The 27949-nt window shown below is 40.0% G+C and overlaps 1 protein-coding gene across 3 annotated transcripts in view; it reads left to right on the forward strand.

Moving 5' to 3' along the window:
• CD99L2 (CD99 molecule like 2) overlaps window positions 1-27949 on the forward strand; it is a 111020-nt gene that overhangs the window by 63877 nt on the left and 19194 nt on the right. For 2 of the 3 annotated variants that reach the window (XM_081221660.1, XM_081221659.1), the window contains exons 3-7: window positions 81-149; window positions 1221-1295; window positions 20914-20982; window positions 21102-21197; window positions 23294-23359. In XM_081221660.1, the coding sequence (XP_081077786.1) occupies window positions 81-149; window positions 1221-1295; window positions 20914-20982; window positions 21102-21197; window positions 23294-23359 (375 nt within the window). The remainder of the gene's footprint in view (window positions 1-80; window positions 150-1220; window positions 1296-20913; window positions 20983-21101; window positions 21198-23293; window positions 23360-27949) is intronic. The other variant, XM_081221661.1, reaches the window with a different exon arrangement.

Here is a 27949-nt window from a genome sequence, read left to right on the forward strand (position 1 = left end):
TGACTTCCCTGAGCCGTGCAGTGGCTGCTATGTGTTGTTACTAATTGTGCTCCCCTTGCTGTCCCCCTTCCCCCTTTTAGAGAGATGGGACCATGTCACCACCACAACCAGGAGACCGGGAGCGACCAGAGCTCCAGCAAAGCCTGCAGGTGACACGGCCGTTCTGAGGAGGGCACTAAGGAGGGCCCCCATGGAGCTCCCTCTGGGATAGTATCCAGTTGAACTACGCGTAGTTTTAAGTCCTATGTGTGCAATGCCAGCCAAGACCTTCATCTGAACACTGGGTTTAACTTAATAGAGTATGACCAGTCACTATGATTTCTGTGTGTTTTATGAAAAGTCCTGCTTGGGAGAATTTCAAGAGAAAAATGCATTTGGACTTCCTCCCCTTTTCAACCATTTTACACTCTAAAATCAGGGAAGATATAATTGTTTAGGTTTTATGAAGCCCATCAAACATTTTCTTTAGACAGATGGAGCATTTTGAAATGGCATTTGCTTTACAGTGTCATCTTTCACTGAAGGATTTTGGAACTTGTTGCTTCTTTGTGACTCTTTCCTGGAGCTGTTTTAACTTTTCTCCAGATGGGCCATTTTACTATTCAGATACCTTCACTGATATAAAGAGAAACGTAGCCTTGGAGCTCTTGGGTGGGGAGTGCAGTCATTGCTCCCATCTGGCAACTTGTTACTAGTCCCTAAGGAGCGTGCCACCGTGTTCCTTGAAGTGGATAGCTACCTTTCTTTTGAAGAGACAGTCATGACCCAAAAGAGTGAGTGCTGCTTTACAGTTTGCCCTCACGTCTTCACATCTGCACCCTCAAAGAGGTGCATTGTGACCACGTAGCCTCCCTCTTGATTGTCCAGTTTCTGACTCTATGCAGCTGGTTTTGAATCTTGGGTTAATACCTGTAATCAGTGAGTTTACTGTTAAAATGGTATGACTGCTGGCCTAAGCAAAGCATGTGTGCGAATATAAAGTAGTGGAAAATTGGTAATATATTGCAAAGGCAGAAAGCAGTAACTTGCTCCATCCTGTTGGTATTTTCATTATCAGTGTCTGTAGAGGGAGTCAGACCCCAATTTAAGTTTCTTTGTCTTAACTCATTGATTTCGCTGATCAGCAGATCCCATGAACGTTGACTTGTTTTTTTGGAATCTTGTACCCAGTTGTTAATCAGTTGGCTGTTTTTTCTTTTATGTTTTGGGGCTCACTGAAGGTAGTCAATTTGACTTGGCTGATGCTTTGGATGATCCAGATCATGGCCACAGGAAGCCGAGTGCAGGAGGAGGAGGTAAGTCATAGCTGGTTGAAGGCACAGGCCAGTGCTATAGCTCCCTGGTCAGGGTGTAGCTCATTAACTGCAACAGCCCACAGAGCCACTCCTGGCCTGGCAGAGCTGGGGGCACTTCAAGGCCCAGGAGAACCCTACAACAGTGGTTCTCAAACGTTTTGGTCTCAGGACTCCCCAAATTATGGAAGATCTCTATTGAGGTGTTGGTCATGTCTATCAATATTTATCATCTTTGAACTTAAAACTGAAAAAAAAATTGTTAATACTTTTATTAATTTTAAATGAACAATAATACAGCCATATCTGTTAAGTTAAATAGCATATTTTTATGGTAAATGACTATGCTTTGCAAGACAAAAACAGAATTTAGTGGGAAGAATTTTTTGTATATTTTTGAAAATTCCTGTGATCTCTATCCTAGTGGAAGAGCTGGACTCTCCCATCTGCTTCTAGATTCAATTGTTGTGATATATTGTTATGGTTGAAGTATATGAAGGAAATCTGGCTTCCTATAAATATGCAGCTGGAAAAAGGAGGAATATTTCAATTGACTGTTCATGTAATTATGGACATTCTTCTTTGATACGAGACAAAAATTCAGCCATTGGTTGTTTCTTACAGGTTAAGTGCAGTGTGGAGTATGAAACTGTATTAATGAATCTTCCATCCTTGACCCCAGTGAACCCCCTCTCTTATCCTTTGAATGGATCTTTTACTGGTCGTGGTTTGGGAGCATCGTGCACTGGTCCCTGGGAAAATGTTGGTGCCCTGCCTTATGCAGACCTTCCGTGTGTTGACGCATTTCATTCTATATCAGAACATCACATGTGTTACTACCACCACCCATCTCATTGGAAGAAGTCTTTAAGTGTCGGGAAGCTGTCAAGCTCACAGTAGTAGTTTTTCAAAATTCTTAACGTTGCTTGAAATCTTAAATTTTACCATTGGCAAAAAATACTGTTAGTTGTTTCCCTTGAAGTGATGGGCTCACTTCATTCATTTTCAAGAAAATGTCTGTCAGATATTCAAGTCAGTATAACTGTAGTCGTACTACTGAATCCTTGAAGGAAGAATCTTGTATGAGATAAGTGGCTAGCACTGCTTAGAACTGATACAGTCACGCAAATGCTTTTCCTGTGTTAACCTCTGTATTTTGAGGTGCCACAGAAAGGCTTTAAACATACTTGCTGTTTTATCAGAATATTGAAAGGGCACACTTTCATAAGTGTAGTAATTTTTTCTGCTCATATTCGTTTTCCAGTGCTGCCTAACATATTACCACAAACTTGCTGGTTTAAAACAATTTTCAATTATTGGGTTGGCCAAAAAGTTCATTCGGGGTTTTTGGGTTTTTTTTGTTTGTTTGTTTTGTTTCGTTTTTTGCCAATCCTATATTTTCTTTTTTTTTAGCATCTTTATTGGAGAATAATTGCTTTACAGTGTTGTGTTAGTTTCTGCTTTATAACAAAGTGAATTAGGTATATGTATACATATATCCCCATATCCCCTCCCTCTTGCGTCTCCCTCCCACCCTCCCTATCCCACCCCTCTAGGTGGTCACAAAGCACCAAGCTGATCTCCCTGATCTCCCTGTGCTATGCAGCTGCTTCCCACTAGCTATCTATTTTACATTCGGTAGTATTTATAAGTCCATGCCACTCTCTCACTTTGTCCCAGCTTACCCTTCCCCCTCCCCTTGTCCTCAAGTCCAATCTCTACATCTGTATCTTTATTCCTGTCCTGCCCCTAGGTTCTTCAGAACCTTTTTTTTTAGATCCCGTATATATGTGTTAGCATACTGTATTTGTTTTTCCCTTTCTGATTTACTGTACTCTGTATGACAGACTCTAGGTCCATCCACCTCACTACAAATAACTCAATTTCGTTTCTTTTTATGGCTGAGTAATATTCCCTTGTATATATGTGCCACATCTTCTTTATCCATTCATTGTCGATGGACACTTCGGTTGGTTCTGTGTCCTAGCTATTGTAAATAGTGCTGCAATGAACATTGGGATACACGTCTCTTTTTGAATTATGGTTTTCTCAGGGTATATGCCCAGTAGTGGGATTGCTGGGTCATATGGTAGTTCTATTTTCTGTTTTTTAAGGAACCCCTCCGTACTGTTCTCCATAGTGACTGTATCAGTTTACATTCCCACCAACAGTGGAAGAGTCCAACTCTATATTTTCTAAGTTTCTCTGTGCTGCTGATGTCCAGATGTTTAACTGTCAAAGCTTTTTTGACAAAATAACCTTGATTCTCAACTTTCCCTTTGCCTACTTTTATTTTTTGTACTTTATTTATTTTTATTTATTTATTTTTGGATGTGTTGGGTCTTCGTTGCTGCGTGTGGGCTTTCTCTAGTTGTGGTGAGCGGGGGCTACTCTTCATGGCAGTGCGTGGGCTTCTCACTGCGGTGGCTTCTCTTGTTCCGGAGCACAGGCTCTAGGCACACGGGCTTCAGTAGTTGTGGCACGTGGGCTCAGTAGTTGTGGCTCGCGGGCTCTAGAGCGCAGGCTCAGTACTTGTGGCACACGGGCTTAGTTGCTCTGCAGCATGTGAGATCTTCCTAGACCAGGGCTCAAACCCATGTTCCCTGCATTGGCAGGTGGATTCTTCTTTTTTTTTTTTTTTTTTTTTTGCGGTACGCGGGCCTCTCACTGTTGTGGCCTCTCCCGTTGCGGGGCACAGGCTCCGGATGCGCAGGCTCAGCGGCCATGGCTCACGGGCCCAGCCGCTCCGCGGCATATGGGATCCTCCCAGACCGGGGCACGAACCCGTATCCCCTGCATCGGCAGGCGGACTCTCAACCACTGCGCCACCAGGGAGGCCCGGCAGGTGGATTCTTAACCACTGCGCCACCAGGGACGTCCCCTTTGCCTACTTTTAACAAATTTATTTTTAGATAATTACAGATTTACATGTAGTTGTAGGAAATACTACAGAAAGAGCCGTTATTCCCTTCACCTAGTTTTCCCCAGTGGTAACATGTTGCAAATTGTACTATAATATCACAAACATTTTTTGTTTGTTTTTTAAAAAAACTCGTATTTTTTAAAATTTGGTTTTTATTGAGGCAGCATTGGCTTATAACATTATATAAGTTTCATGTGTACAACCTTATATTTCTACTTCTGTATACACTACAGGGTGCTCACCACCAAAAATTTAGTTTCCTCCATCACCATATAGTTGATTCCCTTTACCCATTTCATACCCCGCCCCCACTTTGGTAATGACTATTCTGTTCTTTGTATCTTTGTGTTTGTTTTTGTTTGTCACAACCATTTTATTCACATTTCCCAGTTTTTACTTGTACTCACTTCTGTGTGTGTGTGTGCTTAGTTTTTTGCAGTTTTATCACATGTGCAGTTTTGTGTATTTGCCATGATAGGCAGGCACAGAACAGTTCCATCATTATAACTATTGTTGTTGGGTGAACTGTTCTCTATATGTCACTTAGATGTTGATGGTTGGTTGTGTTTACTGGTTCTTCAACATCCTTGATGATTTTTTGTCTAGTAGTTCTGTCAGTTGCTGTGAGTAGGGTGTTGAATTCCCCAACTGTAGTTGTGGATTTGTATCTCCTCTTAGCTCTCTGTTTCCACCTCATGTATTTTGAGTCTGATTTTTTGGTGCATCCAAATTTAGGATCATGATGTCTTCCTGATAGGTTTATCCTCTTATCGTTATGTCCCTTTTTTCTTCTCTAGCACTTTCCTTGCTCTGAAGTATCCCTTATCCACTATTAATATAGCCACTCCTGCTTATTCTTTTTTTTTTAGTATTTATCTGCTCTACTTTATTTTATTTTTTTAACATCTTTATTGGAGTATAATTGCTTTACAATGGTGTGCTAGTTTCTGCTGTATAACAAAGTGATTCAGTTATACATATACACATTTTCCCATATCTCTTCCCTCTTGCATCTCCCTCCCTCCCACCCTCCCTATCCCTCCCCTCTAGATGGTCACAAAGCACCGAGCTGATCTCCCTGTGCTATGCGGCTGCTTCCCACTAGCTATCTACCTTACGTTTGGTAGTGTAAGTGTTGCTTTGTCACATCTTACCCTTCCCCCTCCCCATATCCTCAAGTCCATTCTCTAGCAGGTCTGTGTCTCCATTCCCATCTTACCCCTAGGTTCTTCATGACCTTTTTTTTTTCTTAGATTCCATATATATGTGTTAGCATATGGTACTTGTCTTTCTCTTTCTGACTTACTTCACTCTGTATGACAGACTCTAGGTCTATCCACCTCATTACAAATAGCTCAATTTCATTTCTTTTTTGGCTGAGTAATATTCCATTGTATATATGTGCCACATCTTCTTTATCCATTCATCGGATGATGGACATTTAGGTTGTTTCCATCTCCGGGCTATTGTAAATAGAGCTGCAATGAACATTTTGGTACATGACTCTTTTTGAATTACTGTTTTCTCAGGGTATATGCCCAGTAGTGGGATTGCTGGGTCACATGGTAGTTCTATTTGTAGTTTTTAAAGGAACCTCCATACTGTTCTCCGTAGTGGCTGTACCAATTCACATTCCCACCAGCAGTGCAAGAGTGTTCCCTTTTATCCACACCGTCTCCAGCATTTACTGTTTCTAGATTTTTTGATGATGGTCATTCTGACTGGTGTGAGATGATATATCATTGTTGTTTTGATTTGCATTTCTCTAATGATTAATGATGTTGAGCATTCTTTCATGTGTTTGTTGGCAGTCTGTATATCTTTGGAGAAATGTCTATTTAGGTCTTCTGCCCATTTTTGGATTGGGTTGTTTGTTTTTTTTGATATTGAGCTGCATGAGCTGCTTGTAAATTTTGTAGATTAATCCTTTGTCAGTTGCTTCATTTGCAAATATTTTCTCCCATTCTGAGGGTTGTCTTTTGGTCTTGTGTACGGTTTCCTTTGCTGTGCAAAAGCTTTGAAGTTTCATCAGGTCCCATTTGTTTATTTTTGTTTCTATTTCCATTTCTCTAAGAGGTGGGTCAAAAAGGATCTTGCTGTGATTTATGTCATAGAGTGTTCTGCCTATGTTTTCCTTTAAGACTTTGATAGTGTCTGGCCTTACATTTAGGTCTTTAATCCATTTTGAGCTTATTTTTGTGTATGGTGTTAGGGAGTGATCTAATCTCATAGTTTTACATGTACCTGTTCAGTTTTCCCAGCACCACTTATTGAAGAGGCTGTCCTTTCTCCACTGTACATTCCTGCCTCCTTTATCAAAGATAAGTTGACCATATGTGCGTGGGTTTATCTCTGGGCTTTCTATCCTGTTCCATTGATCTATATTTCTATTTTTGTGCCAGTACCATACTGTCTTGATTACTGTAGCTTTGTAGTATAGTCTGAAGTCAGGGAGCCTGATTCCTCCAGCTCCATTTTTCTTTCTCAAGATTGCTTTGGCTATTCAGGGTCTTTTGTGTTTCCATACAAATTGTGAAATTTTTCGTTCTAGTTCTGTGAAAAATGCTAGTGATAGTTTGATAGGGATTGCACTGAATCTGTAGATTGCTTTGGGTAGTAAAATCATTTCCACAATGTTGATTCTTCCAATCCAAGAACATGGTACATCTCTCCATCTGTTTCTGTCATCTTTAATTTCTTTCATCAGTGTCTTATAATTTTCTGCATACAGGTCTTTTGTCTCCCTAGGTAGCTTTATTCCTAGATATTTTATTCTATTTGTTGCAATGGTAAATGGGAGTGTTTCCTTGATTTCACTTTCAGATTTTTCATCATTAGTGTGCAGGAATGCCAGAGACTTCTGTGCATTAATTTTGTATCCTGCTCCTTTACCATATTCCTTGATTAGCTAGTAGTTTTTCGGTAGCATCTTTAGGATTCTGTATGTATAGTATCATGTCATCTGCAAACAGTGACAGCTTTACTTCTATTCCGATTTGGATTCCTTTTATTTCCTTTTCTTCTCTGATTTCTGTGGCTAAAACTTCCAAAACTGTGTTGAATAAGAGTGGTGAGAGTGGGCAACCTTGTCTTTTTCCTGATCTTAGTGGAAATGGTTTCAGTTTTCCACCATTGAGGACGATGTTGGCCATGGGTTTGTCATATATGGCCTTTATTACGTTGAGAAAAGTTCCCTCTGTGCCTACTTTCTGCAGGTTTTTTATCCTAAATGGATGTTGTTGTTGTTGTTGTTTTTTTATCAGTGTTCACATGCACATTTAGACACCAGGACTGGAGAAGCTGTGGTTTCTTCAGGCTAAGTGTCATATCAGTGAACTTTCCTTATTTGTTTTCATTGGACCTCATTGGACTTTCTTACCCTTTGAATGAATGTTTTGCCCATTCATGCTTTTGTAATGTCCTACATAAGTTATCTGGAAAACGTTAGTGTCCTGAGTTATGTTGAGCTTTCAAATGATGACACCTTTCCTTATGCAGTATTCAAAAGTCATATTTGTTAGTATCACCAGTGATCTGATAGGAAAAGTCTTTATTGGGAAGCTGACAGGCTCATGGTGCCAGTTACACGTTTTCCAAAGTTGTGTATATTTTTTGAAAGCTAAATTTTCTTACTGTCAGCTAATACTGTCGGTTGATTTCCTTGAATTGACAGGCTCATTTAATTCATTTTCAAAAGAAAAATTTGGCAAATGTTCAAATATGAATAGACACAGTTTGCTATAATTTACTCTTTGAAATAAATTTGTTCTCCCATGAGCAAAGCAGCTAATTCAGCCGAAAACTGAAACAATCACACAGGTGACCTTCCTCAAGTCACCTGTGATGCTTTGGTGTGCATCTAGAATGCTTTAACAATCCTTCCCAATTCATAACACAGAATGTTAAAAAGTTGATATACTCGAGGTTGAGCGCTAATGTAATATTTTTGCTACTTCCTCCTATTAATTTTATATTGCCTCATAATCAGTTACCATAAATTATTGAGTTAACACAATTTCCATTCGTTCTCTTATTTGCCTGGGTCAGGAGTTTGGGTTCTATTTAGCTGGGTCCTCTGCTCTGTATCTCCTACGAGGCTGCCATGCAGGTGTCATCTGAGGCTAGAGTCTCATCTGAAGTTTGAGGTTGTGTTAGTTTCCTGTTGCTGCTCTAACGAGTTACCGGCAACTTGGTGGCTTAAAAAACACACATTTATTATCTTATAATTATTGAGGCCAGAAATCCAAAATGGATCACAGTGAGCTAAAATCCATGTGTCAGCAGGGCTGTTTCTTTTTCTGGAGACTCTACAGAATTAGTAGAGTCTGTAGAGTCTCTTGTTTCCTTGCCTTTTCCAGCTTCTTCAGGATGCCTTCTTTGGCTCATGGCCCTGTCTCCCTATCTTCAGAGCCAGCAGTGTAGGGTAGCATCTTCAGATCTTTCTCTCTCTCACCCCTACTTTTGTCATCACATCTTTACTTTGACTGTGACCCTCCTGCTTCTCTATTTCTCTTTTAAGGACTGTTGTGATTACACCAGACCCACCCAGATAATCCAGGATAGTCTCCCCATCTCAGTGTCCTTGATTTAAAAACACCTGCAAAACCTTTTGCCATATAAGGTAACATATTCACAGGTTCTGGGAATTAGGACATTGACATCTTGGGGGCGACATTTTAATGCTAACACATCTGTCATCTGGCTCACAAATCTTCATGTCCCTTCCACCGGCAAAATACATTGTCCATTCCAACTTCTTTAAAAGTTTCATCCCATTACATCGTCAACTCAAATTGCAAAATTTCATCATAATTTCATAAGCAGAAACGTCCCAAATCTCATCATCTAAATTATATAAGTCAGGCATGGGTGAAGCTTTGGCTATAACACTTCTCCATCTACAAACCTATGAAAGTCAAGAAACAAGTTATCTGCTCCCCAAAATACCATGGACAGGCATAAAATAACGGTTATAGGCATTCCATTTACAAAAGTGAGAAAACATCAGGCAAAAAGATTTCAAGCTTTAAGTGAAAAAAAAAAAAAAGAAAAAAAAAGACATCACCAGTCTCAAGAAATTCCCAAATCCAAGTCCTTTAGGTTCCAGGCCTAGGGATGAAGCACTCTGTTTCACAGCTCTATGTTCTGAGTTTGCAGCTCTGCCCTCAGAATCAGCCTTCCTTTTTCAGGAAAAATAGCACATGTTTGCAGCTGAGTAGTTATATCAGCCTATTTTCTGCCTGTAGAATTTGGGGAGTCTAACATCCTTCTTACATTTTTTTTCTCTTTCTGCCCCTTTTAATTCCAGGCTGGCAGTGTTCCTGCTCTTCTAAAATTCTCAAGAACTCTGTGGGTTTCCCATGTATATAGTGGTGATCACCCCACTGGGAAAGAGGCTCCTCCACAGATCTTTCTTGGATAATGCCATCTATACTTCTGGCTTCTGCTGAGATGGCAAAGGGGATCCATGAATAATCTTATGTTTAATCTGACCTTTTGACCCTTCCAAGGTACTCATATAATGTTTTTCAGCCACACCATTGACTTTCTCCCCAGAGCATGCTTTCTTGACAGTGAGTCCCCTCATTTTAGCATTTTTTGGCAATTGGGATAGGTTGAAAATTTTCCAAATCATCAAGTCATGGTTCCTTTTTGCTCAAGAGTTTTTCCTTCAATCTCTTCCTTTCCTCTTGCATTTTACTATGAACAGCAAAAAGAAAATAGGCCATACCCCTAACACTTTACTTGAAAATCTCCTCAGCTAAAACAGCCAAGTTCATTGTTTAGAAGTTCTGCTTTCCACGTAACTACAGGATGCACAGTTCAGCCAAGTTTTCTGCCACTACATGGTAAGGATCTTCTTTCCTCTAGCATCCAATAACATTTTCTTTGGTCCCATCTGAGACCTCACTGGCAAAGCCTTTAACATCCACATTTCAGTCAACAGTCTGTGCATGATGATTTAGGTGTTCCCTAGTATGATATAGGTTTCCTCTACTATGTTCCTGACCTCCTTCTGAATCCTCACTAGCTGTTACTAGTTGTTAACTCCGTATTTCTACTAAATTGGCTCAAGGCAGTCAGGCTTTTTCGATCATGCTTCTCAAAATTCTTCCAGCTTTTTGTCTATTACTCGATTCCAAAGTTGCTTCCACAGTTTTAGGTATTTATTTAGGTATTTCCTATTGCTGTTGTAATAAATTACAAGAATGTGCTGGCTTAAAACAGCACAAATTGATTATCTTATAGTTCCAGAGGTGAGAAATATGATTTGGGTTTCACTGGGCTACAGTGAAGGTACGGGCAGGGCTGTCTTCCTTTTGGAAGCTCTAGCCTGTTTTCCTTGCCTTTGCCTGCAGTTTTGCCTTGTTGGATACCTCCTCCATCTTCAAAGCCAACAGAATAGCAACCTCAGATTTCTCTCTCACTCTCACCCCTGCTTCCATCATCACATCTCCTTCCTTGACTCTCCTGCTGGCTTCGTTCTCTTACTAGTATTCCTGTGATCACATTGGGCCAGCCTAGATGATTCAGAACAGTCTCCCCATCTCAAGGTGCTTAGCTTACTCACATCTGCCAAGTCCCTTTTCCCACATAAGGTGACATATCCACAGGTTGGGATTGTTGGCAGAATTCCATTCTGTGCAGCTGTAGAACTCATGGCCACTTGCTTCTTCAAGGTCAGCAAAAGAATGAGAGTCTGCTACCTCTAATGTTAGCTCAGGGAAGGCCTACAGCCCTCTTTTCAAGGGCTCACTTGATTATGTCCAAATCACCCAGAATATTCTGCCTTTTGAGTAATTCAGTCATACGGATTGGGCATCTTAATTGTATCTGCAAAATCCCTTCACCTCTGCCATGTCATAACCTGGTCATGGAAGTAACTCGGTCCCTCCCGCACTCAGCAGGCTGGGATTATACATGGTGTGTACACCAGGGGGCGGAGTCTCGACAGCTATTTTCAAGTAGCGAAGGATCTAACGACTTCTCATAGCGTTTGGTGCTCCTTACTTCCTTGGTTCAGGCAAAGGGCCGGGAGGTTTATTCACCATTGCCATTTGTATCACAGTGCAAATGTCAACCCTGTAAAAAGGGCAAAGGACATTTGAGGATGATTATGAAAATAGTTATGACCTGACAGACCCCTGCGGTCCATGGAACACTCTTTGTGAACTACTGACTGAGAAGATGCCCTTACATATTTATGTGGCATCAGTGTGTTTTCGTTCGAATCCATGATCTCGTCAATGTTAATGTGCAGTGAACATGTATTTGTGGAGTTGGGGCGAGCAGGAAGATCATTTTATATGTCTTCTGTTGTATTGAGCCATACCTTTACAGTTTCACTTCTCTAGACAGTTGTATAAATTAGTTCAACCTTTTGAGAGGGCAATTTGATAAAATCTTTGAGCAGTTCTACTTCAAAGCATTTTCCGTCTGGGTACAGTTATGCATGTGTGCAGAGGTACATTTGAAATGGTGTTTGCAGCTTTCTTGTGTTTTGTATCAGCCAAAAATTAAAACACTCTTAAATAACACAGTTGAATACATAAATTCTAAGCCATTCATAGTCTGCAGCCATTTCAAAGAATAAGGTAGATCTCTGGAACTGGCATGAGAAAAGCAAGTTACAGAACAGGATATATATAGTATGAATTGATTTCTATCAAATTTAAGTGTATGTGAACACAGACACACAGACATGCATGCAGAAAGACACGGACATGCAGAGAGACATATGGGCAGAGAGAGACACAGAAAGAGAGACATGCAGAGAAAGACACACAGAGAGAGATGCGAACAGAGACACGGACACACACACACACAGACGGGGAGAGAGACACAGGGAGAGAAAGACAGGGAGACACAGACAGACACGGAGAGAGACATGGAAGAGAGAGAGACAGAGAGAGGGGCACACACACACAGAGACATGGAGAGAGAACGAGACAGACACATGCAGATCTGAAAAGATTGAGAATAGCTACCTGTGGGGATAGATTTGGCTGCCTTTTATATTTTCTTTCTTAGGATTCTACACCATTGGATTTGTTTTTCTACTGAGCATATATTAATGTTTATAATAAGCCAGCAGTGTAGCTGGCCCGGGCCCAGGCATTCTGGCTTCACCCCAAGGGCCTCTTCCTCTGTGTGTGTGGCTCTTAGAAGTGTTTGCCCAGGAAGGTGGTGATGACCTGAAGGTGAGTGTAGGGTCAGTTCGTGCACCTGGCTGTAGAGCTGCTGGCACAGGCCTCCTCATCCGCAGGTCGGCCTGCCCCTGAGGCCTGTCACGGTCCCTCAGAACCAGAAGTCCAAGCTTCAGCTTGTTGTGCATGCTGGTCTGCTGGGCAGTTTCCTAGTCCATGGAAGATTCGCTCCAGTGATCTAGAAAGCTGAAAAGGGGACTGGTCTTTAAGAGGTAGGCACAGTGTGATAACAGAAAAGCAGTGACCCGTTCCCTCTAGGAAGTGTGTACATTGTATCTTCATTTCAAAGAGAAAAACAGCTGTGCTGTTTGCTCTGTAAAGATATTCTCTCTGGAAGATTTTCAGTGTTGTATGAACCATTGGGATCAGGAAGGAATCGGCTTCATTTGTCTGGAAAACGTCTTTGTACATACCGCCTCCCTTCTAGATGTTCTTCCCTACTGCTCTTTTCGCCTAAGGTGAGGTCTACACGATTTGCTCGTTAGTTTTTAAGGTCGATAATAGACATTTGTGCACCCCTGAAGACCAGCCATTTACGTGTCAGACCTTTTTTTTCTTCCCTATCAGAAATGACTGTGATGCTCAAATCAATCTTTAACTATTTTTTGATTGACATTTTCTTCAGAGCTAACTGTAAAATTCACATGAAGGTGTAAGAAATACTCCAGAGAGATCCCATCGCACTATACCAGTTCCCAATGGTAACACCTGAAAAATTATAGTACAATGTCACAACCAGGATATTGACGTTGATATAATCTAGTGATCTTATTCAGATGTTCCGTTTACTTGTACTCGTGTCTGTCTTCACGTCTATGCAGTTTTATCACCTGTGTAGGTTCATATATCCACCATGATAGTCCAGACAGAGAACAATTCCATGATCACAAAGACCCTCTTGCTGTGCTTTATAAAAACAACTATCTCCCTTCTGCTGTGCCCACCCCCATTTCCTGTCCCTAAGCACTAATCTTTTCTCCATCTATAGCATTTGGCAATTTAGAAAATGTTATGTAAATGAAATCATGTAGTATGTAATGTTTGGGGATTGGCTTTTTTTCACTCAGCATAATTCCCTTGAGGTCCATCCAAGGCATTGCATGTATCAATAGTTGGTTGCTTTTCCTTGCTGAATAGTATTCCATGATGTAGATGTACTATAGTTTATTTATGAAGGTCATCTGTGTTGTTTCCAGTTTTGGGCTCTAGGTTTTTGTATGAGCATGAGTTTTCATTTCTCTGGGATAAATGCCCAGGTTGGTAATTGCTGGGTTCTATGGTAGTTGTAGGGTTAGTTTTTTAAGAATATTGCCAACCTGTGTCCCAGACTAGCTGTACCATTTTATATTCCCACCAGCAATAAATGAGTGATCCACTTTCTCTGCATCCTTGTCAGCACTTAGTGTTATCACTATTTTTTTTTAGTCATTCTGATTGGTGTGTAGTGATACCTCATTGTGGTTTTAGTTTGCATTTCCCTGATTGCATGTGCTTATTGACCATTCGTGTAAACCCTTCAGTGAAATGTCTCTTCATGTCTTTTGCCCATTTTAATCAGATTGTTTGATTTTACTGTTCAATTTTGAGAGCTCTTCATATATTCTAGACACTAGTCCTTAGATGGGTATGTGTTTTGCAAATATTTTCTTTTACTCTATAGCTTGTCTTTTCATCTTCTTAATAGAGTCTTTCACAAAAGGAAATTTTTAATTTTGATGACGTCTGATTTATTCATTTTTTTCTTTTGTGGATCATGGTTTTATGGTCAAGTCTATGAATTCTTCACCAAGCCCTTAGTCCTGAAGATTTTTCTCATATCATTCCTTCTGAAAGTTCTATAGATTTACATTTAAGACCCAAAAAAGTCATCAATTTTGAGTTAGGGTTTGTATGAGGTGTGTGAGAATTAGATCAAGGTTCATTATTTTTGCCTATAGATGCCTGGTTGCTCCAGCACCTTTTGTTGGAAAGGCTGTCCTTCCTCCATTGAGTGGCTTTTGCACCTTTAACAGAAGTCTCTTGAGCATATTTGGGCAGGTCTTTCTAGGTAGTTCATTCTGTTGTACTGCTCTGTGTGTCTACCCTTCTGCCACTGTCTTGATTACTGTAACCATGAAGTAAGCCTTAATACTGGGTAGGCTGATTTCCCCCCACTTTATTCTTCTTTCTCAAGGTTGTTTTAGCCATTCTAGGGCCTGTGCTTTTCTATACAAGTTTTAGAATAAGTTTATTTATGTCTAGAGAAAGCTGGCTGGGATTTTAATAGGACTTATGTTAAATATGTAGATGAATTTGGGGAGAGTTGATGTCTTTAAGGGAGTCTTCAAATCCATGAACACAGTATGTCTCTCCATTTATTTATGTCTTCTTTGATTTCGCTCATAAGCATATTGTAATTTTCAGCCTGCAGGTCCTGTACATGTTTTTCAAGTGTACAGCTAAGTATTTCATTTTCTTTGGAACAATTTAAAATGGTTATGTGTTTTAATTTTAGATTCTGTATGTTCATTGCTATTATATGATTGATTTTGATATTTGTTGCTCCTATATCATGAGACCTTGCTGAAGTCACTTTCTGATTCTAGGAATCGTTTTTTGTAGGTTTCTTGGAATTTTCTATGTAGATGATCATGTCATCGGCAAATAGGGATAGGTTTATTTCTTCCTTCCCAATCTGTATGTCTTTTATTTCGTGTTGCAATGTTGAACCTCCCATGCTATGTTAAATAAGAGTGGTGAGAACAATGTCCTTGGCCTGTTCCTGATCTTTAGGAGAGAGTGTTCAGTCTTTCACCATTAAGTCTGACAAGAGCTATGGGTGTTTTCTAGATGCTCTCTATGAAGTTGAGGTACTTCCCTCTATTCCTAATTTGCTGAATTTTTTTCATAAATGGGTATTGGATTTTCCATGTTGATAAGATTACAGGCAGACCTCGTTTTATTGCACTTCACTTTATTGCACTTTGCAGATATTGTGTTTTTACAAATTGAAGTTTTGTGGTGACCCTGCGTTGAGCCAGTCTATCGGTGCCATTTTTCCAACAGCATTTGCTTACTTCGTGTCTCTGCGTCACATGTTGGTAATTCAAAACTATTTGAAACTTTTTCATTATTATTATATTTGCTGTGGTCTGTGATAAGCGATCTTTTTTTTTTTTTTTTTTTTTTTTTTTTTTTTTTTTTTTTTTGCGGTACGCGGGCCTCTCACTGTTGTGGCCTCTCCCGTTGCGGGGCACAGGCTCCGGATGCGCAGGCTCAGCGGCCATGGCTCACGGGCCCAGCCGCTCCGCGGCATATGGGATCCCCCCAGACCGGGGCACGAACCCGTATCCCCTGCATCGGCAGGCGGACTCTCAACCACTGCGCCACCAGGGAGGCCCATAAGCGATCTTTGATGTTCCTGTTGCAAAAAGATTACTACTCCCTGAAAGCTCAGATTATGGATAGCATTTTTTAGTAATAAAATATATTTTTTAATTAATTAATTAATTTATTTTGGCTGCGTTGGTTCTTCGTTGCTGTGCACAGGCTTCTCTTGTTGCAGAGCACAGGCTCTAGTCACGCAGGCTTCAGTAGTTGTGGCGCACGGGCTTAGTTGCTCCGTGGCATGTGGGATCTTCCCGGACCAGGGCTTGAACCCTGAAGGCTCAGATTATGGATAGCATTTTTTAGTAATAAAATATTTTTTAATTAAGGTACATACATTTTTTTGGGACATAATGCTGTTGCACTTTAATAGACTACAGTATAGTGTAAACATAATTTTATGTGCACTGGGAAACCAAAAAAAATCATGTGACTTGCTTTATTAATATTCGCTTTATTGCAGTGGTCTGGAACCATCCCCACAATATCTCCGAGGTATGCCTGTATATGATTTTTTTCTTCTTTAGGCTGCTGATACTGTAGGGCACATTGTTTTTCAAATGTTGATCCAGCCTTGCATAACTAGAACAAGTCCCATTTGTTCATGATGTATAATTCTTTCTATACATTCTGTTTAGTTTGCTAATATTTTGTTGAGGATTTTATATATTAGTTCATGAGAGAGACTGGGCTGTAGTTTTTTTCTTAATACAGTCTTTTTCTGTGTTTATTATCAGGTTAATGCTGGCCTCATAAAATAATTTGGGAAATATCCCTCCTCTTTATTTTCTGGAAGAGGTTTTATAAAATTGGTGTTAATTCCTCTTTAAATGCTTGGTAAAATTTACCAGTGAAACCATCAAAAAGCCTGGAAATTTCTTTTTTAGGAGCTTTTAAATTAAAAATTCTGTTTCATTAATGGTTATAGAAATATTCATATTGTGTTTTCATCTAGGTTGAATTATTTTTTTATTGTGGTAAACATACTAACATAGAATTTACCATTTTAACCATTTTAAATGTACAGTTCATTGGCATTAAGTACATTCCCAATGTTGTACAACCATCACCACTATCCATTTCCAGAACTTTCTCCTCATCCCAAACAGAAACTCTGTACCCAGTAAACAGTAACTCCTCATTTTCCTCTACCCTGAACCCCTGCTAACCTCTGTTCTACTTTCTGTCTCTAAGAATTTTCCCATTCTAGGTACCTGAAATAAGTGGAATCAGACAAGATATGTCCTTTTATGTCTGGCTTATTTCACTTAGCATAATGTTTTCAAAGTTTATCCATGTTGTTGCATGTATCAGAATTTCATTCCTTTATAAGGCTGAGTAATATTCCATTGTGTGTATATACCATATTTTATCTGTTTATAAATTGGCAGACATTTGAGTTGTTTCTACCTTTTGTCTGTTGTGAATAGTGCTGTATTGAACATTGTGCAGCTATCTGTTTGAGTCCCTGCCTTCAGTCCTTTTGGGCTTATACTTAGAGGTGGAATCAAAGGATCATATAGTAATTCTACGTTTAAATTTTTGAGTAATCACCAAAGTGTTTTCCACTGCAGCTGCACCATTTTATACATTCCCACCAGCAACATACCAGGGTTCCAATTTCTCCACATCCTCACCAACATTTGTTATTTTTCATTTTTCTTTTGATAATAGCCATCCTAATGATATGTGAAGTGGTATCTCCTCATGGATTTGATTTGTATTTCCCTAATGACCAATGACTTTGAGCATTTTTCATGTGCTTATTGACCACTTGTATATCTTCTTTGAAGATATGTCTATTCAAGTTCTTTGCCCATCTTTAAATCTCATTTTTCTAATTGTTGTAGGAGTTCTTTATATAGTCTGGATTTTAATCTCTTACTGGATATATGATTTATAAATATATTCTCTTATTCTGGGATTGTTTTTTTATTCTCTTGATAGTGTCCTTTGCACAAAAGGCTTTACTTTTTTTTGTTTGTTTGTTTTTGTTTTTGCGGTATGCGGGCCTCTCACTGTTGTGGCCTCTCCCGTTGCGGAGCACAGGCTCCGGACGCGCAGGCTCAGCGGCCATGGCTCACGGGCCCAGCCGCTCCGCGGCATGTGGGATCTTCCCGGACCGGGGCACGAACCCATGTCCCCTGCATCGGCAGGCGGACTCTCAACCACTGCGCCACCAGGGAAGCCCAAGGCTTTACTTTTGATGAGGGCCACTTTATCTATTATTCCTTTTGTTGCCTATGCTTTTGGTGTCATATCCAAGAAGTGATTACCAAATCGAATATCATGAAGATTTTCCCCTATGTTTTTTCCTAAGAGTTTTATAGTTTTAGCTCTTAATGTTTAGGACTTTGATCCATTTTTAATTAATTTTTATATATGGTGTAAGGTAAGGGCCCAGCTTCATTCTTTGGCATGTGGATATTCAGTTTCTTGGTACCCTTGTCAAGAACCTATTGACCATAGAGTTATGTCTGGGCTTTCTGTTCTGTTCCATTAGTCTATATGTCTGTTCGTATGCCAGTACCACACTGTTTTGATTACTGTAGCTTTGTAGTAAGTTTTGAAATCAGGAAAGTGAGTTCTTCTTTTTCAAGATTCTTTTGTCTATTTGGGGTCTCTCTCTCTTTTTTTTTTTTTTACAGTGTTTATTTTTACTTGTTGACAGTTTGCTTTATTTATTTATTTATTTATTTATTTATTTATTTATTTATGGCTGTGTTGGGTCTTCGTTTCCGTGCGAGGGCTTTCTCTAGTTGTGGCAAGCGGGGGCCACTCTTCATTGCAGTGCGCGGGCCTCTCACTATCGCGGCCTCTCTTGTTGCGGAGCACAGGCTCCAGATGCACAGGCTCAGTAATTGTGGCTCACAGGCCCAGTTGCTCCGCGGCATGTGGGATCTTCCCAGACCAGGGCTCGAACCCATGTCCCCTGCATTGGCAGGCAGATTCTCAACCACTGCGCCACCAGGGAAGCCCTATTTGGGGTCTCTTGAGACTCCATATGAATTTTAGGATGGGGTTTTCTAAGTCTGCCCAAAAAACTGTTTTGGATTTTGGTAGAGATTGCACTGAATCTGTAGATCACTTTGGGTAGTATTGTCATCTTAACAATATTAGTCTTACAGTACGTGAACACGGGATTGAGTTGAGTTGTGATAGTTTGTGGATTTCGAGGAATTGGTCCATTTCTTCTAAGTTGTCAAATACATAAAGTTGTTCATAGCCTTTTCTTATTATCCTTTTAATAGTGCAGAATCTATAATGATATCTGCTGTTTCATTCCTTATATTAGTATTTTGGGGGTTTTTTCTTCAATTATATTTGTTAGTAAGGTTAGAGGTATATCAATTTTACTGACTTTTTCAAAGAACAAGCCGTTTGGTTGATCTATTTTACTTTTCTATTTTCAATTTCATTGATTTCTGCTCTTATATTTTTTCCTTCTGTCTTCTTGCTTTGGGTTTGTTTTTCTAGTATCTAGCTCTTCATTTTCTAGTATCTTGGGTTAGGAACTTGGATTATTGATTTGAGACCTTTCTTTGTTTCTAATTTAAGCATTTAGCGCTATAAACTTCTCTCTCAGCATTACTTTAGCTACATCTCCCATATTTTGATATGCTGTATTTTCATTTTCATTAGGGCTATTTATTCTTAAAATTTCATTTTGAGACTTTCTCATTGACCCTTGTTTTATTTAGAAGTGTCTTGTTTATTTCCAAGTGTTTAGAGATTTTCTTGTTTTCTCTCATTTGTTTTTGGTTTGGTTGTTTCTAGTTTGATTCTATTATAGTCAGAGATACCACTCTCTATCACTTCAATACTTTTAAATTTGTTGAGGTTTGCTTTCTGGTTCAGGGTGTGATCTGTTGGTGAATATTCCATGGGTGCTTAAACAGTTACTTACTCTGCTGCGATTGGGTAGTGTCCATTATTCCAGTTACATCCTGTTAGTTGATTGTGTTGTTTAGTTCTTCTATATCCTTGCTGGTTTTCATTCTAGTAGTTCTGTCAGTTGCTGAGAGTAGAGTATTGATGTCCCCAACTATACTTGTGGATTTGTTTATTTCTTTTCTCAGCTCTGTGAGTTTTAGCTTCATGTGTTTTGAGACTCTGTTGTTTGGTGCATACACATTTATGATTGTTATGTGTTCTTGGTGGATTGATCCTTTATCATTATGTGACATCCCCCTTTATTGCTAATGAGAACTGGCAGGTCATGTCTTACTGTGTTTTTAACACTCTTTCCAGAAGATTCAGACTTATAATTCTTTGATCCATAGACAACCCCAAGGTTCTATCCAAAAAAGATAGGTAACAAGTTGTAACTTACCTGGGCAGTTTGAGGATTACGTTATTGATCTGTAAAAGTCATTGAGGTTTATTTCCCCGCAAACATTGATGTTTCTATTCTAAGTGCTTACTGTATACAGCACTGTCTATGCCTTTCCCTTCCCTTAAATTTCCTGTCCCTCTGCTACCTCCAATTATAGGAACAGTTATGGGAGTCTTGAAGTTCAAGAAAAACTATTGGAAAACTCGTGTGGCATGCTACGTAATTGATGTGCAAGAAGTCCACAGTTTTAAAGGAATATGGTTGAGCTGAAAGACGTAGTATTAACAGCAGTAACCACACTTATATAAAATATTTTGTTGGTGTTGTAACCACTTTCAGTTGATGAGACACTCCCATACTCTACTGGGAATATAACGTCACTTCATCCCTGGGCAGTATTATGTGTGATTACGGTGCCAGGTCGAGAGTGGTGACAACCAAGGCTTGGAGCTCTCAGGGGTTGTGCTCAAGCTCTGGGACCCCCTGAAGCGTGTGGTCATCTCCTGGAGATCTGGGCTCAAGTCCCAGCTCCACTAACCACCAGATCAAATGTGGGATCATGTCCACCTCACCACCCATCCTGTGAAGAAAAGCAAGCAGAACTCGTCTCGTGTAAACCTTCTTACATCTCTTTGTCATCCTCAGAGTGATTCTTCAGAGGCATTAGAGGGACCTCAAGGACCAGGACAGGAGTGCTGTGCTCATGCTGTGACTTCCCTGAGCTGTACAGTGGCTGCTGTGTGTTGTTACTAATTGTGCTCCCCTTGCTGTCCCCCTTCCCCCTTTTAGAGAGATGGGACCATGTCACCACCACAACCAGGAGACCAGGAGCGACCAGAGCTCCAGCAAAGCCTGCAGGTAACACGACTGTTCTGAGGAGGGCACTAAGGAGGGACCCCGTGGAGCTCTCTGGGGCCATGTGTCCAAATGAGCTATACCTGTAATTTAACCAACTGACTTTGTCTTTTATGTTTTAGGGCCCCCTGGAGAAAAAGAATTTGACTTGGCCGATGCCTTGGATGATCGAAATGATCAAGATCATGGCCACAGGAAGCCAAGTGCAGGAGGAGGAGGTAAGTCATAGCTGGTTGAAGGCACAGGCCAGTGCTGTAGCTCCCTGGTCAGGGTGTAGCTCATTAACTACAACAGCCCACAGAGCCACTCCTGGCCTGGCAGAGCTGGGGGCACTTCAAGGCCTAGGAGAACCCTACAACAGTGGTTCTCAAACGTTTTGGTCTCAGGACTCCCCAAATTATTGAGAATCTCTATTGAGATGTGGGTCACATCTGTTGATATTTATCATCTTTGAATCTAAAACTGGAAAAAAATTAAAATGAACGACAGTAAACACACATAGTAACATAAATAGCATATTTTATGAGAAGTAGCTATGGCAAGATAAAGACAATTTAGTGAGAAAAGTGGTATCGTTGTACATTTTTCTATAATGTCTATCTTAGTAGGAAAGCTAGGGGACTTCCCTGACGGTCCAGTGGTTAAGACTCCGCACTTCCTGGTTGGGGAACTAAGATCCCTCACGCTGTGGTGTGGCCAAAAAAAGAAGAGCTAGACTCTCACATCTCCATCCCCTTCTGGGCTCAAGTTGATATGTTGTTACAGTTGATGTATATGAAGGAGATCTGGCCTTATAAGATATATGCCATTGGAAAGGGGAATAATATTTTAATAGACTTTTCAGATCATTGATCCACATCATTTTTCTTTGGTAAGACACCCAAACTCGACCACTGGTTGTTTCTTATAGGTTAAGTGCAGTGTAGAATGTGAAACCATATCAACGAATTTTCCATAGTTGATTTCATTAAACTCCCCATGGATTCTCATGTACTTTTTAGTGGAACTTTTACCCATTCATGGTTTTGTGCATTACGCATTGGTCATTTGGAAAATATTGATGTTCTTAAGTCTTTTGACCTTCCAAATAATGCCAAATTTCATTATGCAGTGCCCCAAATTCACATTGGTTAATATCACCACCATCTCATTAGAAAAAGTCTTTAAGTACTGGAAGGTTGTTAAGCTCACAGTGGTAGATATAGATTTTTCAAAATTCTCTTTTTTGTTTGAAATATTATCACTGGCAACAAGTACTGCCAGTGGTTTTCTTTAAAGTAACAGCCCCATTTCATTCATTTTCAAGAAAACACCTGCCAAATACTCAAGCTGCCATAACCATAGTTAGCCCATCATTCTTTCTTTCTAGTAAAAGTAGTCTTTCATGACAGAAAGCAGCTAATACAAAGCAGAATTGAAACAGTCACACATGTGCTTTTTTGAGTCAACTATAGGACTTTGGAGTGGAACAGACATGCTGTAAGCATGCTTCCCATTTCATCACAGAATATTAAAAGATGTGTACTCAATGGTTGAGCTATAATAAAATTAATTTTTCGGTTTCCTTGTATTAGTTTTCTGTTGCCACCATAACAAATGATCACAAGCTGTTTCTTTTGGTGAGGAGTTCAGGAACAGCTCAGCTGAGTTTTTCTCTTCAGAACCTCATACACCTTCAGTCACAGTGTCCTCCAGGTCTGGGGTCTCAGCTGAGGTTGGGTTGTCTTCCAAGCTCGTGTACTCGTTGGCAGAGAACCGTTTCCTTGCAGTTCTAGGACAAGTGGCTGCTTGCTTCTTTAAGACCACCAGGAGAAAAACAGAGACTAGACAGAAGGGGAGAGAAGGTGGGAGGGGGAGGGGGGAGTAGAGAAGAGCAGGGAGGGGGAGAGGAAGGCTAAGTCTGTTGCTTCTAGTGTTTGAGCTCAGGAGGCCCTCAACCCTGTTTTAAAGGGCTCACTTGATTAAGTTCAGGCTCACCCAGGAAAATCTGCCTTTTGATTAATGCCAAGTCAAACTGATGTGGTAACTTAATTACATCTGCAAAGTCCGTTCACCTCGGCATGTAATATAACCTAATCACGGGTTGATAGCCATCCTATGCATGGTTCTGCTCGCACCCAGTCATGGGATACTGGGGTGTGTACACTGGTGGGAGGGAATCTTGGGGGGCCCCTTTAGAGTTTTGCCTACGCATTCATCAAGGATCCTCTTAAGTGGCAATCACTTTCTGGGGATGTTGGGCAACATTAAGTAACAAATTTCTTGTCTCTGAGAACTGTTTTTGGCATTGAGATGTGTGTTTTGTTTTCTCTAGGTTTTTCAGACAAGGATCTTGAAGACATATTAGGAGGTGGTGAATACAAACCTGACAAGGGTAAAGGTAGGAGCACTGATTTGTCCAAATGCCTTATTCTCGTTAAAGACCGGATTATACAGCAACCAGGTTGATTGGAGCTGTTCTTACTCAGACTCTGGGAAATCAAAGGTTGTTAGTTCCTAGACATCCCTGCTTGCAGTTTGGGGTTGACTTGGAATGATACAGAGACTGTTCAGCTCAAGGGGGGGATTTATGAGCCAGTTTGGAAAAGCCACACATTTTCCCTGATGTTCCGGAAAGCCAAGGTGCTGCATGGGTTAATGTGTCCATACTAGCAGAAGCTGTTTGCCAAGGCAGCACCAGTTACAGTGACTCAAGGTCAGAGGACTCATTGGGAACAGCCTTCCCAACCTGGGGAGCCTGTCACTCTTGGGATGGGGGGAGCAAAACTCATCATGACAAGAACTTTTTTAAGACACCCATAGCAAGTCAGATATCTTTTAAAATATCTTTTTATTTTGCAGTAGTTTGAGTCACAAGAAGTTGTAAAAATAAACAAATTGTTCAGGAAAATTCCTAGGTACCCTTCACCCAGCTTCCCCTGATACCTTAATAAAACTATAGTTACATTGTCAAAACCAGGAAGCTGACACTGGTACAATGTTGTTATTAAGTCACATACAGACCTTATTCAGATTTCATCAGATTTTGCATGCACTTTGTGTGTGTGTGTGTGTGTGTGTGTGTGTGTGTGTGTACACATGGACACATGCACTTGTGGGTCTGGGTCGATGAAATTGTATCCGATGTGTCAGCCCTTCATAGTCACACCCTCCCCCAAGGCAGGTAGTTTTAGTTCCCCCCGCAAATCACACAAAGATTTAAACTTTTTGTCTTAATACGTTGGCAAGATCAGATCCTAGTATGGAGACAATGTTAGCCAGACTTGATGTGGCAAAATAAGTTAGGGTTGTAATTTGCGGTTGGTACTTGTGCTTGTAACCTGTTCTGATTTTATGTTGTGATTGTAACTTGTAGTTCTGGTGGTAAGTTTTTATGATTGTAACTATTGTGATGGTAACCTGTTGTGATGCTAAGTTGTGGGTACAGCATTTTCTGGTCATTCCCTGTTGTGGTTGTGATTTGTGGTTCTGAGTGTAACATGTCGTGATTGTATCCAGTGTCAGCCTGCTCTGCTCCCCACAATCTAGGCTGTGGCACTAGCATCTGCTTCTTTCTTGTAGGAATTGTGTGCCTTTTGTATGGGAACAGTGTTGTCTTCTGATTAAAGGATACTGTAGTCAAATCTGTCCTTCAAACCACCTTTCCAAACAGTGTCATTTTGAGTAAAAACTCTGAAAACCTCTAAATGAAACTCACAGGTGTCAGGAGAACATGGAACATTTAAAGGGCAAACCCAGCAAATTAGCCAATTTCTCCCGGGTGACAAATGGTATTTCCAGATGGTGAGAAGAGAGGGGTTTCCTTATTAAAAGTACATGTTTTAACAAGGAAGAAGTGTTAGGAAATTCTTTAATTAGGCTCATATTTGAATTTCTATTGTAAAGAATAATCAATTATTAGCGTAAGATATACTCTCTGTCATTATAGGTGTCAGAAAAAGAAAGTAGAGAGTCCCGGCAAAAAATACGAGTGTGAAACTGAAACTTAGGTTATGATAAGTACACCATGAGGTTCTCAGTCTTCTCTATGCAAACGTGCTAATGCCATGTATGAAGATAAAACACCACATTTAAATAAATGATGATCTTCAGCATAAAAACAGTCCTAATTAATGCATTTTCTAACTGGGTTTTAGGCGCACAGACTCAACTATAGTTTCGGAGTGTATTTCTGAGATAGTGTGTTATCTGTTGTATATGTTTTCTCAAGAAAACATTTCTCATGGCCCTGTAAGTGCCCCGTATTTTGTCTGTAGGTAGTAGTGACTGTCTCTCATCAACAGGTCCCATCAGCCTCCTCCATTCCCTAGCATTTTCACTGACGGAGAAGCTTGAGCTAATGAGTTTCATCTCCTCATTGTCCCCTCTGTGGTCTACACCTTAGTGTATGCAAGCCTCTCCTCCCATTCCCCTGGAGTTGCTCTTTGGTCCCCAGTCATTTCTTGGTGGTCACAACCCTCTGTCCCATGTGACCTCTGCAGCATTTCACTTTGATGACCACCTCCTCCTTCACATTCTTTCCTCCTGGGCCCTACCTGGCACTCTCCCACTTTCTTGTTCTCATTCACTTCTTCTTCCTAAACACTGTTGCCTGGTGGGTCTCCTTCCTTGAGCGTCCAGTGGTATGTCATTCTCTTGCCCACTGAAAGGGAAGGATATTAGAAACCAAGGTCTGGGTGTTGAGTGTATCCATTAGTGGGATGTTGCTACTTCTAAACCCTTTAAGTGGGCAGAACTAGGAAACAGGAAGTGCATGGATGTATTTTATTAATAAACTGTATATATATATGTATCTATAATTATTTCTGTATCTATTCATCAGCATCTGTATTAACCTAAACATGAGTTCATACTTAAGCCTTCTAGCAGTAGATTACAGTTGGAGACATATTTTAGTATTCCTTTCTTGCTGATCTTTAACTTCTCTCTCTGACAATGAGAAACCCACCATCCATCAACTGTTTGCTTACTTGCTCAATTCTGGTATTATACGTGTATAGCGCAATCATAATTGTTAACCCATACCCCTATGAGACGCAGCTTTACCAACTACAGTCCAGTGTTTGCTTTTCTTCTTTTGTCTTTACCTTACAGTTTCAGTCAAAATACCATTTTTTTTTAAAGTTACTTGCATAGCTCCTTTATTACCCCTCCATTCAGTGCAGTTCTGACATACATTTATAATGCAGATACATTCATTTGTCACAGTCTACATTCCATCCTGGGATCCCCCACCAACCTGGTTGATGTTTTGCTTGCATACATTAAAGGTCACTCCTTGTGATATACATTTGTATGGGTTTTTACAAATGCATATAGTCATGTGTCCAGCACCCAAGTACCATACAGAACAGTGTCACCATAGAAGTTCTTCTGTATACCCCTTTGGTACTCAGCCACTCTCTCTTTCCTCAACCATAATCCATTTTCTCTTAGTGCAACCACTGATCTGTTTATCATCTCCATAGCTTTTGCCTTTTGCAGAATGTCATATGGTTAGAATCATACAGTATGGAGCCTTTCCAGACTGGCTTCTTTCATTTAGCAATGTGCATTAAAGGTTCCTATATGTTTTTTCATGGCTTGGTAAGTAATTTCTTTATAATATTATTTCATTGTCTAGATGTACCACAGTTTGTCCATTCACCTATTGAAGGACATCTTGGTTGCATTTAGCTTTTGGTGATTATAAATAAAGCTGCTATAAATATTTACATACAGGTTTTTGTACAGACATAAGTTTTCAGTCCACATGGGTAAATACCTAGGTATATAATTTCTGGGTCATATGGTAAATCTATGTTTAGCTTTACAGTAAACTTCCCAGCTGTCTTCTGAAGTGGCTGTACCATTATATTGGGTTGGCCAAAAAGTTCGTTTGAGAAAACCCGACCTCTTACATCTTATGGGAATAGCCGAACGAACTTTTTGGCCAGCCCAATACTTTTCCATGAGCAATGAATGAGAGTTCCAGTTGCTCTACATCCTTATCAGCAATTGATATTGTCAGGGTTTAAAAAAATTTTTTTTGAAGTATATTTGATTTACAATGTTGTATTAATTTCTGCTGTATAGCAAAGTAACTCAGTTATACACACACACATATATATATATATATATATATGTACTTTTCCATTATGGTTTATCTCAGGATATTGAATATAGTTCCCCATGCTACAACAGTAGGACCTTGTTGTTTATCCATCCTATATATACTAGTTTGCATCTGCTAATATCCAACTCCCAATCCTTCCTTCCCTCCCCCCCTCCCCCTTGGCAACCACAAGTCTATTCTCTGTGTCTGTGAGTCTGTTTCGTAGATATGTTCATTTGTGTCATATTTTAGATTCCACATGTAAGTGTTATCATATATGGTATTTTTCTTTCTCTGTCTGACTTACTTTGCTTAGTATGATAGTCTCTAGGTCCATCCATGTAGCTGCAGATGGCATTATTTCATTCTTTTTTTATGGCTGAGTAATACTCCATTGTATATATGTACCACAACTTCTTTATCCATTCATCTTCCAGTGAACACTTAGGTTGCTTCCAAGTCTTGGCTTTTGTAAATAGTGCTGCAGTGACCATTGGGGTGCATGTATATTTTTGAATTGTAGTTTTGTCTGGATATATGCCCAGGAGCGGGATTGCTGGATCATGTATCTCTATTTTTAGTTTTCTGAGGAACCTCCATACTGTTTTCCATAATGGCTGCACCAATTTACATTCCCACCAGCAGTGTAAGAGGGTTCTGTCAGGGTATGTTTCTTTTTTTTTTTTTTTTTTTTCATTTTAGGCATTCTAATACTTGTGTAGGGGTATCTAATTGTTTTTTCATTGTATTTTCCTAATGGGAACTGATGTTGAGCATCTTTTTATATTCTTATTTTATACTGTTGTTTGAAGTCTGTTCAGATTTTTTGCCCATGTGAAAAATTCAGTTTGCTTTTATTAGTTCTATTTTTAACCT

The sequence above is a fragment of the Mesoplodon bidens genome, assembly GCF_964165515.1.
Source record: "Mesoplodon bidens genome assembly, chromosome: X".
NCBI classification, from domain to species: domain Eukaryota; kingdom Metazoa; phylum Chordata; class Mammalia; order Artiodactyla; family Ziphiidae; genus Mesoplodon; species Mesoplodon bidens.